This window comes from Aristolochia californica, unplaced genomic scaffold (genome assembly GCF_029961685.1).
Source record: "Aristolochia californica isolate CCGP_79_NKW_82.1479 unplaced genomic scaffold, dmAriCali1.0.hap1 SCAF_7, whole genome shotgun sequence".
NCBI classification, from domain to species: Eukaryota; Viridiplantae; Streptophyta; class Magnoliopsida; order Piperales; family Aristolochiaceae; genus Aristolochia; species Aristolochia californica.
The window spans coordinates 5,521,569-5,534,678 of NW_027182268.1; the positions used below are offsets into that span (position 1 = coordinate 5,521,569).

At 43.1% G+C, this 13,110-nt stretch overlaps 2 protein-coding genes across 2 annotated transcripts; both read right to left on the bottom strand.

Annotated features, from left to right (window-relative positions):
- Positions 1 to 233: 233 nt before the first annotated feature.
- On the bottom strand, positions 234 to 599 carry LOC137936305 (uncharacterized mitochondrial protein AtMg00810-like). Its single transcript, XM_068780889.1, has one exon. The coding sequence runs from the start codon at positions 597 to 599 to the stop codon at positions 234 to 236; it is 366 nt and encodes a 121-aa protein (XP_068636990.1).
- A 7,013-nt stretch (positions 600 to 7,612) lies between these two features.
- Positions 7,613 to 9,037, bottom strand: LOC137936845 (E3 ubiquitin-protein ligase ATL6-like). Its single transcript, XM_068781759.1, has one exon. It carries the CDS (start codon positions 8,910 to 8,912, stop codon positions 7,701 to 7,703), a length of 1,212 nt encoding a protein of 403 aa, XP_068637860.1. The 5' UTR covers positions 8,913 to 9,037; the 3' UTR covers positions 7,613 to 7,700.
- Between the last annotated feature and the right edge of the window lie 4,073 nt (positions 9,038 to 13,110).

Sequence of the window (13,110 nt, forward strand, 5' to 3'; positions counted from 1 at the left end):
GCGACAACAAGTTCCTGAAGAAAATGGTAATCTAATTCAACATGTTTGGTCCGCTTGTGCGAAATAGGATTGGAGCTTAAGATGATAGCATTTTTGTTGTCGCATAAGAGTAGGGGCGGTTGTGGAACTAGGACCTTGAGATCATGCAGAAGATGCGTAAGCCAAATAAGTTCAGCAATGGTCATAGCCAGGACACGATACTCAGATTCACAACTGGAGTGGGAGACAGTGGGTTACTTCTTTGCACTCCAAGAAATGAGATTGTTACCAACATAAATGGAGTAGCCTGATGTGGAACGACAAGTATCGGGGCAGCCAGCCCAGTCAGCATCCGAATAAGCGACTAGCGCACTGGGAACAGTGGATGGACGAAAACTAAGGCCAAAATGGAGAGTGCCCTTAACATAGCAAAGAATACGTTTAACAGCAAGAAAATGATCTTCAGTAGGGGCGTGCAAAAATTGGCTGACAGAATTAACAACATGAGCAATATCTGGGCGCGAAATGGTCAAATATTGAAGGGCGCCAACCAGAGACCGATAGAGAGTAGGATCAGAGAAAGGAGAACCATCGGCAGACAAGTGTTGGGAAACAACCATGGGAGTAGGGGTGGCTTCGAACCGAGCCGGCTCGGTTCGGCTCGGTTGGATTTGTCATTTATCGAGCTCGAGCACCGAAACCGGCTCGTTTACCTTAACGAGTCGAGCTCGACCGAAGCTAGGTTCGGTTCGTCGGCTTGCGAGCCGGCTCGAAATGAGTCGGATCGATATGAATCGGTAAGGGGATCGCGAGCGAGCGGGGGAGCGGGAGCGGGAGCGAGAGCGAGAGCGGGGGGAGGAATTTTCCTCCCCCCTCGTCACCGCCGACCCCTCCCATCGGTTGTTGTCGCCGCCTCTACCGCCGTCGTAGTTGTTCGCCGGCGTCTATACTGTCATCGCAGCTGCTCGTTGGCCGTCTCTGTGGCCGTCCGTTCGATTTCTTCCTCTCCTCGCCGCCGCCTTTATTTCCGTCGCCTCCGACTCCGTCGTGGCCGTCATCCCCGACGATAGGTCCTCCCCGGTGCCGTAACCCCCTTCCCTCCGCGTCGTCGACAGAAAACCAGAACAAGGGAGAAATAATCTCCCCCTTCCTCGCGAGAAGATGATCTCGCACGTGCGAGATCATAAAAAAAAAAAACACTTTTCCCTCTGGAAAAAATTAAAAATAAATTTTATAGAAATAATTTTCTATAAACTATTAGTGTCTCATGTTTTTTTAAATATTTTTCTAATTGAAATTTTTTATTAAAAATCATATAATTTTCTAAGTAAGATTTTTCGTACCAAGATGGGGTAGAAAACTGTATAGAAAATTTTTTAATAAGTATTTAACAGTTGATACTGTAATACTTTTAGCATGAAGCAATTTTTATTACAATTTTGTGTTTGATATTTTATTTAATTACAAATTTATGGATAAGTATAATAATATATCAGATTGATTATTAATTTTTATTTATTTCCCTAGAAAAGACAATAAAAGGTCCATTTAAATTTCCTAAGAAAATTTTAAAATATTTTCTGTAATTTTCTAATAAGTCACTAATAGTACTAAGATTTTATTTAAAGGTTTTTTGGGAATATGTATCATAGGAAAAATATTTTTAGTTTTTCCTAGAATATAAATTTTTATCTAGGGGCACTAAGGAGGCCATAATAAAATTATGGCCAGATTCAAAAATTACAAAACAAGCTAGACAACAATTGGAGTAAAAAATATTAATATTGGTATATTTTAATCCATTATTGAAATTCAATCCTGAACCTCCCCTATCATTATATTTTTTTAAAATGTATGCATAATTTTATATATAATTTATTCAAAGCGACCCCTACGTGCGAGATCATAAACAAGGACAAATAAACTCTTTGTCCCTTCCTCATGGCTCTTAAATAAATTAAAAAGATATTTTAGTAGAAATACGTTTCTAGAGACTATTAGTGGTTTTTTCAATAAATATTGAAAAGACATTTTTAATAGAAATATAGGGACCATTAGTGCCTCATATTTTTTCAAAATATTTTTCTAATTATAAATTCTTTTTAAAAAATCATATAATTTTTCAAGTAAGATTTTCTTGCCAAGATGGGTTAGAAAACCATATAAAAAAATTTTGAATAATTATTTGACAGTTGATGATATAATACTTTGAGCATGAGGCAATTTTCATAGTAATTTTGTGTTTGACATTTTATGTGATTAAAAATTTATCGATAAGTATAATAATATATTAGATTAATAATTTATTTTTATTTATTTCCTTAGAAAAGGCAATAAGAGGTCCATTTAACTTTCCTATGAAAAAATTAAAATATTTCTTGTAATTTTCTAGTAAGTCTGTAATAGTAATAGGATTTTATTTAAAGGATTTATAGTTTTTATTTGGGTGATTGTAAATTGATAGTGATATTTTATTTAATTTTGTTATGTTTGATTATTGTATGGAGTTTATTTATAATGTTATGCAGTATATGGAGTGTTTAGATTATTTTATGGAGTGTATAAACAATTTCATGAAGTGTTTATGGAATGTATAGACAATTTTATAGAGTGTTTATGGAGTGTTTATGCAGGTATTATGTATATTGATTATGCCCAATTTTAAGTAGAGGTCATGCCAAATTTTATACAAGTATTATATATATAGATTATGCTCAATTTTAAGTAGAGGTTATGCCCAATCTTATACACATATTATATATATAAGTTATGCCCAATTTTATGTAGAGGTCATGCCCAATTTTATGTAAAATGTATGCACAATTTTATGTACATTTTATTCGATATATATTTTTTGAAAAGTTTTAAATGTATGTTGAGGCTCGAGCTCGGCTCGAACTCGTTGGGCTCGAGCTCGATAACAATTTTAGACTCGAGACGAGGCTCGGCTCGAAGCTCGGCTAGAAATATTTAAATCAAGCTTGACTCGAACATAAGCAGGTTCGGGCTCGGCTTGGCTCGATGCCACCGCTACATGGGAGTGTGAACAGGTTTGCTTTCGAGCAACTGAGCGCGAGTGAGAATATCCCGAGCATATTTTAACTGACTGATAAATAGACCATCAGAAGTGGGTGAAGCTTCAAGACCAAGAAAGTAGCTAAGGGAGCCCAAATCCTTGGTAGCAAACTCAGAATGAAGCTTATGAGTAAAGCTGTCAAGCAGAGATGGATGATTGCCAGTAACAATAATTTCATCAACATAAAGAAACAAATATATAAGGCTAGAGTGTTGATGAAAGACAAAGAGAGAGGTGTCGATGCGGCTGCAAGAAAACCCAAGTGTGAGAAGAAAGGAGTTGAAACGTTGAAACCAGGCACGAGGCGCTTGCTTGAGGCCATAGAGAGCTTTCTTTAACAGACAAACATGAGTGGGAAAACGAGGATCAATATACCCAGGAGGTTGTTCCATATAAACATGTTCAGTAAGGTTACCATTGAGGAAGGCATTATTGACATCAAGTTGCCGAAGAGGTCATTTATTGGTAACAGCAAGAGAAAGCACAACACGGATAGTAGTAGCTTTGACAACTAGACTGAAAGTGTCAGTGTAATCAAGACCAGGTACCTGAGTATAACCTTTGGCAACAAGGCGAGCTTTGAGACGCTCAACAGAACCGTCCAACAAATATTTAGTACGAAACACCCATTTAGAGCCCACTATGTTGGTGTTGAGAGGACGAAGAACCAAAATCCAAGTGCCATTTTGTTGCAAAGCTTAAACTTCTTCATCCATGGCAGCAAGCCAAGCAGGATTCTTAGCAGCAGATTTGAATCCTTTGGGCTCAGTAAAAGTAAGAAGAGCCGAAAGAAGTCCAGAAAAGCCCAAGACACTGAGATGCGCTGGATGACGAGGCTTGAAAATACCAACTTTAGCGCAGGTAATCATAGGATGAGAGCCCAAGGGAGAAGGCGGATGAGCAGCGGTCTCAATAGAAGGCGGATTAGCAGTGGTCTCAATAGAAGGCGGACTAGAGACTGAGGATGGCAAAGAAGCACCGGCAAGAGAATTATCAACCTGCACAGACTCATCCAAAGGGTCAGAACAAATATTACACGGGGAGGAGCTGGATCGAGGAATGTGCGGGAAATGTGGAGGAGAGGAAGGGGTGTGTGGCTCAATATGATGAAGACGAGGTTCCAAGAAATTGGATATGTGAAGAGAAAAAAGTAGTTGGGCCTGGGAGCTAGGGATTGTAGGAAAGTGAGTTTCATAAAATTGAACATGACGGGTGATATATAGCCAAGAGGTGAGAGGAACAAGACAACGAAACCCTTTGTGAGAGAGACTATAATCTAAGAAAAGGCAGGCAACCCTACGGGGAGAAAGTTTGTGAGGCATATAATCACGCAAACAAGGATAAACACGACAACCGAAAGGATGAAAATTTTCATAATTCGGAGAGTAGTCGTATAAAAGGTCAAAGGGTGACTTACCTCCAAGAAGCGAAGTGGGCAACCAATTGATGATATAAACGGCAGTGCTGAAAGCGTCAACCCAGAATTGAGAAGGAAGATGAGAGTGGAAGAGAATTGGTAAGCCAGTCTCAGTCAGATGACGATGTTTTCTTTCAGCGTGACTGTTTTGAGCAGGAGTATATGGGTAAGAGTGTTGATGATGAATGCCAGAAGAACGTAGATGGGCTTTGAAGCAATTACTAGTAAATTTAGCACCACCATCACTTTGGAAAATCTTGATACGAGTGGAATGTTGGGTTTCCACAAATTTTTGAAATTGAAGAAAAATATCAAAGAAATCAGATTTAAATTTCAGAGGATAAAATCAGGTGAATCGAGAATAATCATCAATAAAAATGACATAGTAGAGAAAACCTGATGTTGATTTGGCTGGGGAAGGACCCCAAAGATCGCCATGAATGAGATCTAACACATGAGACGACCTGCGTTTATTTTGAGAATAAGGCAAACAATGATTTTTAGCAAGTTGGCAGGTACTACATAGTTTGGGAGAAGGCAATAAAGATGTAAGAGAAATATGTCCTTTTTTATTTAAAAATAAAATAACAGAGTGATTCACATGACCAAGACGAGCATGCCATAAATCATATGAAGCACGCAGAGATTTATTTCAAAGAACAGAAAGAAAAGCAGAGTTGCCACGCATCAGCACATAAAGCCCTCCATCTCTTTTACCGGTTTCCACCACTCTTCCTGTTTGACGATTCTGAATAGTGAAAGAAGCATTATTAAATGTAACAGAGAGGGGAAAATCAGAAGTTAATTTACTAATTGAAAGAAGATTTTTCATGAGATGAAGAACACCCAAGACATCTAATAAGTGAATATTTGGAACAGGAGAAAAAGTACCAATGTGGGTAATAGGTATAGATGCACCGTTTCCTGTAATCACAGTCCTTACCCGTGTAATTTTTGGACTGATCCAAAGTAGATGGATCGGTAGTCATATGGGTGGAAGCCCCAGTGTCCAAAAACCAGTCAGCAGCCTCGGATCCAGAGAGAGAACAAGATATGTTGAAGGTTTGAGCAAGATGAGTCGAGGAGTCAGTCTAAGCATACCGCTGATTGCAACGATCAACATAATGGCCCTCCATGAGACAAATTTGGCAGCGGGGTGGACGACGACCTTGACCAAAGTGGGTGCGTCCTCGGTTGGCAGAGTTGCGGCCGTGGGAATGAGTACGACCTCGGTGGTTACCACGGGAAGCAGAAGAAGTTCCATGGGTATTGGTACGACTGCGATTAGTGCCTGTGAATGCCGCAGTGGTGGCAGGAGGCTCAAGGGACCACTGGAACAACTCAAAACGTTCTGCTTTAGAAACTAAATCTGTAAAATAGGGGAGAGTGATGAGAGTCATCTGCGCAGTAGAAAAACTGGAAAACTCATCGCCGAGACCACGAAGGAACCAGTGCACTTTGTCAATATCCTCGACAAGTCTACCAATGGCATGGAGCTGGTCACAAAGGGCTTTAAAAGTACGAGCATACTCAGCAACTGGTTTGGTGCCGTGTTTCATCAGTTGCAACCCAGACATCACGGGAAATGGAGAGGCCAACAACAGCAGCCATGGCTTCCTCTGTGAGAGAGGATAGCAGTAAACTGAGAAGTCATTGATCGGCTGATTTCCATGCAAGAAATGTGGGGTTGAGTGTGGTAGAGGTGGCTAGTGCAAATCGAGGTGGCGGGACAAGAGTACCATCGACGTAAGCTAACAGTTTTTGACTCTCAAGGAGAGGAAGAAATTGGTTTTTCCAGAGAAGATTAGAGGAAGAAAGCTTGATGGTGATCATGTGGATTAGAGTGTTAAAAGGGAGAAGATGAGAAGAAGATTCGGAAGCCATGGGAGAAGTCGAGCGATTTTTTTTTTTACTTTGACTTTGATTTTGACTTTGATTTTGACTTTGAATTTGATCAAAGAGATTTTGGGCGCCAATCTGTAGAAGCAGCAAAGCAAAAAAAAATTTGGACGAAGCAGTGAAGCGAAGAAAAATAAATTTGGACGAAGAAGGATCCGAAGGGATGATAGCCGACTCACCAGGAGGCACGACGACTCTTCTATAAATACCCAAGTGAAAAGCAGCAAAGCCGAAAATAAATTGGTGAAGGAGAAACCGGCAAACGGCAATCAGACAGCAATCGACGGCAGATTGGTTCGCATTCGGCTGGAGCAGACGACGAACAGAGGAGATGAACAACGATGGGATGCACCGCCACTGACTCCGCCAAGAAAGCGAAGTTGTAGTCTTTCTTCAATGGCGACGATGACAAAGGCGATGAACAGGGACGCTGCGGAAAAAATAAAGGGGTAGTGAAACTCGACAGAGAGAAAAAAAATTAGAATCGCTCGGCAGAGACAAGGTAGAACGCCTGCTCTGATACCATGAGAGGATTTGATAAAAACCAACACACTTCGAAGGAGGAGTTGATGATCAATTTATAAGCTTTACAATGTCATATACAGAATATTACAATCAATCTGAAATGAAAATTATATAAAGAATTAGTCTATAATCAGGGCTAATTATCCTCAACGAAATATACAGAAAGCCTAATTGATTGAGATATTGGTTGAAGGAATTTAAATCAAACTCTCTTCACATAATTCGTGGAAAACTCTCTCCCTTTCCTTATGGAGTCCAAAATTCAACAGTGATGCAGAGGTACCATGATGTATGTTTTTGTTCCCTTAAATCATTGTATTAGAGATTGAAAAGGAAAAGGTCAAAGTTGGCCTTTTGAGGGTGAGAATCGACCAAAGCCATCCGCCCAGAAAAAACATTCAAAAAGAACCTTGCGGGATAAGCTATTTTATTAGATTATGAGTCAGAAATAGTTATTTCATTTGGCCAAGTCGAACTCGCGACGATAGAATATGTGAAATACGTTGACGTCCTCATCAGAAATTAAATTTTCAATACATCTGACGTTCTCGAATCTTGATGGCCCACCAACCAACTGTATTAAATTAAATATTTCTTCCGATCTGGGGCAAGTAACAATCAACCGTCACCGTTAATTTGCCTATGCCTTTGATGATCATAGATCACACTATTTACACGTGAGATGATTTAGGCTAAATAATCTTTACATTTCCACAAACCGAGGTAAAATGTAATTCTATTAAAAAAATATATAATTGACATTTTAAATTTGGAAAAAAAAAAAACAAAGAAGATGGAGCGAGATCACGGAACCGACGAAGGAGGAGTCTCTACGGTAAAAACCGGAGTAGCCGATCTCTGAGGTGCCGGCAGTTCCTCCGAATCAGCTCCGGTCGTCGCGCCGTTTAGACAATCGAACGGCGTCTTTACAGCTCCGCGTTTCGACGGAGATCTAACGGATAACGTTCGCGTGAAGAACGGCGGCGCCATGGAGAAAACCCACCGATCCGACTTCGCGGCACGGTCGAGTCGACCGAAGATCCGGCCGCCTCGGCTGCTTCCTTCGCCGCTGGTCCTATGACCTCGCCGGACGCTTCCGTCCGACACCAATGCTTCCGACGGATACGCGCAGCTTGTCGTGCGGTTCAGCTTCGCTTTCACGAGCTCCTGCCGTACCTGCTCCGGAAGCCGGAGAGTAAACCGCTCGATGTTTTCCCCTGGCTGAATCAGCGAATGCCCTGTAGAGTGCGACCGCGGAAATTTTGCAGGCCATCTCGGTCTTCGGGTTGATTTGGATCTCGGCGGACGGTTCTGGAATGGGAGAATCAAGTTCGGCGGCTGTAGCTGATCCGCCGGTGCTGCCGCAGCGGGCGCCCTAGGAGTCTGAACTTCGTCTATCGTGATTGCTACTTCGTTTGTGTTACCGTGACGGCTTCCTTCCGTTCCACTTCCCGCTTCTCCGCCGACCGATTCCGTGAGTTCTTCGGCGTTATGTTCGTTGTCCGGTCCGGGCACGAGGTTTGATCGGCAGACGGGACAGGTTGTGTGATTCGAGAGCCATGCGTCGATGCAATCGGGGTGAAAAACGTGGCTGCATTTGGGAAGCAGCCGAAGGGTCTCGCCGTCGTCAAACTCGCTCAAGCAGACAGCGCATTCCAGCGTGCTCTTTCCGAGCTTGAGGTTTTTCACCACCGAGTACTCGAAGATCGGGAAGGTCTCGATAACGACGGGGTCGAGACCACGGGCGGCGCGGCGCGATCGACCACCGCGGCCGGCCTGAGAAACGCCGCCGCCCGCCGGACTGGAATCGCCGGTGCATTGGCGGATGTAGATGGAGAAGAATCCCATGAAAAAGAAGGCGCTGATGAGTACCACGATGATGATGGCCATGGAGGGATTGAACCGCGTGTTGAAGCCATAGGCACCGGGTGGCGATGTTGGCTGCGCAGCCGCGAGCGGCGCGACCAGGATAAGGATCCAGAGAATCGGGCGGTCGTCGATGATCATCTTCGCCATATCGAAGCGGCGGTGCTGCGGTTCATGCCGAGCTGTTGTTCACTGCTGCGCTTGGATACCCTCGTTGCCGAAGGTCGACTACCGTGCGCCGGGGAGCGTTAAGTGAAACAGACACTAGTTTTCTATTCCTATGCGAAACAGCAAGATTTCACGCCGAAGCTACAATATAAGGGCGGGCGAGGGCGAGGGCGAGCAACGCCGTGGCCTTCAAGTAAGAAGCTTTCCTAATCCGACTTCCACGGGATCATCCGGTCCAGGCTAATATCGAGAAATCGGTCCCACCTTGATCGCCACGTGGTACAAAGCTTCTCGCTCTCCCAACTTCAATTTTGGGGCCCACATGCACCGCTATTAAAGTTTCACCAAGTGACCGAAAAACATCAAATTAATCACTAAATTTAATTTAGAGGTAATTAAAGTGGCCATGATAAAGTAGGTAGGAAACGGTCCAAACAAGCTATTAAGACCCTTTTTCAGAATTAGCACTAAATGATAGCATAGCTTGCATATTGAATTGTCTCACTCTTGGACCAACTAAATTTCATATTAACCCAAAATAAACTCATAACCCACGTTGTGACGCCATTACATTAATCATTTTTCATACATTATGATGCAGTACGTGACTGCACCACCAATAAATGAAGAAGTCCATTTCGAGCTTCACAGGCTTAATCACATTTATTTTCCTATAACGAAGCTTGGCTACGAAGCTGCCGCGGTGCGCTAATCTAATAACAGGACAGAAACGTGCAAGGTGGCTAAGCCATGATTAATCGGGTTCAGTGTATGTAAGAAGCCGACAACGCGGACAAGAGCGATATATTCTAGGGCGTCTGCGAGCGGCCACGTGTGAGCATCAGATACGGGCCCAGGTCAGGAAGATTCGATTTTGCCGGTGAGATGGTTTCGTTTTCAACGTTTCAGATGCGTGGAGCCCTCCTCAAGTGTCGAAAAGTGCTGGTGCACCGAAATCCTCTTGGATCGAAGATGTGAAAGGAGGGTCAAAAATGTCAACCGTACGGATTTTTAACAGCGTGGGTTGGTCTATATGATAACGCATACGCTGTGGTCCCCATCGCTTACCCTTAGATGACCGGATAAGTTGCTTGCTTGGAGACAAGGGCAAGGTAAACTCGCGAACCGAACTGCCTGACTCGTTTACTTACCCGAACCCTAAATCCAATCTCGAATCTTGAATTCGAATCAAGATCAGAAATTTTTAAACTGAACCAAACCGGATTTGAGTTATTCTCAAACCGGTTCAATTCCATGCCACCCTAGTTATGTGAACCCGTGGGACGAGCCATGTCGCGGTCATTTACTTCTTGTTGGGAGAGTTTAGGCGATTGTGTGCCCTGGTCCCCGTCTTTAATTGTCAACGAAGACACCATTCCGGTACGGCAGCATCTTTGACTATTTTAGACTAATAAGAATTAGAGATAATAAATAACACTTAACGGGAACGGATATTCTAGAAGCTTCGGTGGAGAGAGCGAAGTCCAGGTCGCCCTAGTGACCCGGTTCTCATCTTCTTCCTTGTCTGGCCTGTTTTCAATTGCAGGAAAAAAATATTTGAGGAGGACGAGTACGAAGGCATAGAGGTGGAAGTCAAAGCAGCCTCTCTTTTATTTATAATACCCGATTCATGTTTATTTCTTGTAACATGTTTTTATTTGGTGGGAGCGTAGAAAATATGGACACGGTCTTCCTTGCAACGGATCGCTGAAATGAGAGTGAAATTTAGGGTTGGTAAGAGTTTGGTTATGGGTTTAATCAAACCCATATTTAATTAAGTTTAGGGCGACAGAGACTAAAAATATAAACAAAAATGCATTATTATGCAATTCTTTCTCACACTCCCCCTCAAGCTAGATGAAATGCATCACGGAGACCTATACAACTATCGGTCGGTTGCTCTTTAGTGTGAATAAATGGTGTTGAAATTCTGCCATTTAATATATTATCTTGACAAAGTTATTAGAATGTAATTTACTTTATTCATTATTTATTTTTTGTATTTTACCATTTTGCCCTTTTTTACATTTTACTATATAAAACTACCTGTTATGCGTAACAGTGTTTTTTAATAAAACATTTTATCACGAATCAGCGTCTTCGTCTTCTCGACCGCTGCCAACCCGACGAACAGAGCAACGGCTCTTTCCGATCCAGAATTCTAATATGGTATCAGAGCGGATGATCCTCATCCTCTAAGTAATTTCGGCCGGCGACCCTTCTCTCGGCGATTTCGGCGACCTATTTCCGGCGACTCGTTTCGTCCATTTCGGCGACAGTCATCGGCGACCTGATTTCAGCTCTCCATTTCAGCTGATCTTCCGACACAGAGGTTAGATTTCATCTTCCTCCTAATTTTTTTTTTTTCGACAAGAGTTAAGCTCCTGTGTGTGTTTCTTTCTCGGCGATATAGCGTCTCTGCTGTGAAGAATGGCTTTCGGCAGTGGTGCTCTGGCGTCGTTGCCGTGAGGGCTGATTTGCCCCTGTTTTGGTCATGGTGCTCTGGCGCCGTTGCCGTGAGGGCTGCTTTGCGCCTGTTACGGTCGTGGTGCTCTGGCGCCGTTGCCGTGAGGGCTGCTTTGCCCCTGTTTCGGTCGCGGTGCTCTGGCGCCGTTGCCGTGACCTAATTTACCTCTGGATTTGGCCGTGAAGGTTAAGTTTCCTTTTTTTGTGGCTGGCCGAATGGTGTGCTGTGGTACATTTGTTGTTCAAATTTTTTTTCTGTTGCATTCTTAGGTTACATCCTAGACTTCCATTAGTATCTTCTTGGGGGCTCCATGGAGACTTATTCATCGATGGGCGTTTCTGATTCTGGTTTTCGTACCAGTTCGACTCGTTCCAATTTTGACGAACCTTCGCACTCATACTATCTTCACCATTCGGACAGCCCTGGGCAAGTTCTTGTCTCACAGCTACTTAGTAGTGAAAATTACACCAGTTGGAGCCGTGCAATGTTCCTCGCCTTATCTGTGAAGAATAAAGTGGGTTTTATCGATGGTTCTATACCTATACCTCAGAGTGCTGATCCTCCTTTGTTGAACTCTTGGACCCGGAATAACAATATTGTCATCTCTTGGATTTTAAATTCGGTTTCCAAGGAAATCTCTACGAGTGTTATGTTTGCCGCTTCTGCCCGCCAAAGTTGGCTCGCTCTTCGAGATCGTTATCAACAACGCAATGGTCCGCGCATTTTTTAACTTAAACGGGAATTGATGAACTTGCGCCAAGACAAGGATTCTGTTAACACTTATTTCATGAAGCTAACGACCCTTTGGGAAGAACTGAACAATTACCGTCCTCATTGCTCTTGTGGAAAATGTTGTGGTGGAGTTAAGGATCTTATTGATTACCACAACATGGAGTATGTCATGTCCTTCTTGATGGGCCTTGATGACTCTTTCTCCCATGTTCGTGGTCAGCTGCTCCTCATGGATCCGATGCCTCCTCTTAATCGTGTTTTTTCTCTGGTTGTCCAAGAGGAACAACAACGGAGGATCCCTCAAGCCTCGAGTTCGCATACCCCCACCGACACAATGGTATTCGCGTTTAAATCCGGGCAACCCGATGTTCATAAACCTGGCCCACATACCTCTCAAAAATTTCAACCAAATTACAATGCTCCCCGGAATCCGCATCCCAATGCTTCTCGGAATCAGAATTCCCATGCTCCCCGGAATTCGAACAAGGATAAGTATTATTGTACTCATTGCAAGATCGTTGGCCATACTATTACTCGTTGCTTCAAGATCCATGGTTATCCGACTGGACCCGCCTCCAAAGCCACGCAACATTCTCATGCTGCTGCTCATCAGGTTTCCATTGCTGCTGATGGCCCAGGTTCTAGTTCTGTTGGGAGTCTTGTGCAGAATCTTGACTCCGCTCAGTTTCAGCAGCTCGTGTCCATGCTTTCTACACACCTGAGTAGCTCCGCACAAGTCACCACTGCTTCGGAATCTTCTACATCCCACTGCGTGGTAGGTATTTGTTTTTCTGTCTCCTTAAATCCTTTAATTTCTTCACCTCAATCATGAATTATCGACTCAGGAGCTACTCGACATATTTGCTCTCACGCTCCTGTTTTTGTTTCTTTGCATGTTATCCCTCACACTACAGTTACTTTACCCAATAACACTCAACTTTTAGTCCATCTTGCTGGTGATATTCAATTGCATTTTCACCT

Bases quoted from the DNA above. Each gene is read 5' to 3' on its own strand.
- LOC137936305 (XM_068780889.1), bottom strand. From the start codon at position 599: ATGGTTGTTTCCCAACACTTGTCTGCCGATGGTTCTCCTTTCTCTGAT.
- LOC137936845 (XM_068781759.1), bottom strand. From the start codon at position 8,912: ATGGCGAAGATGATCATCGACGACCGCCCGATTCTCTGGATCCTTATC.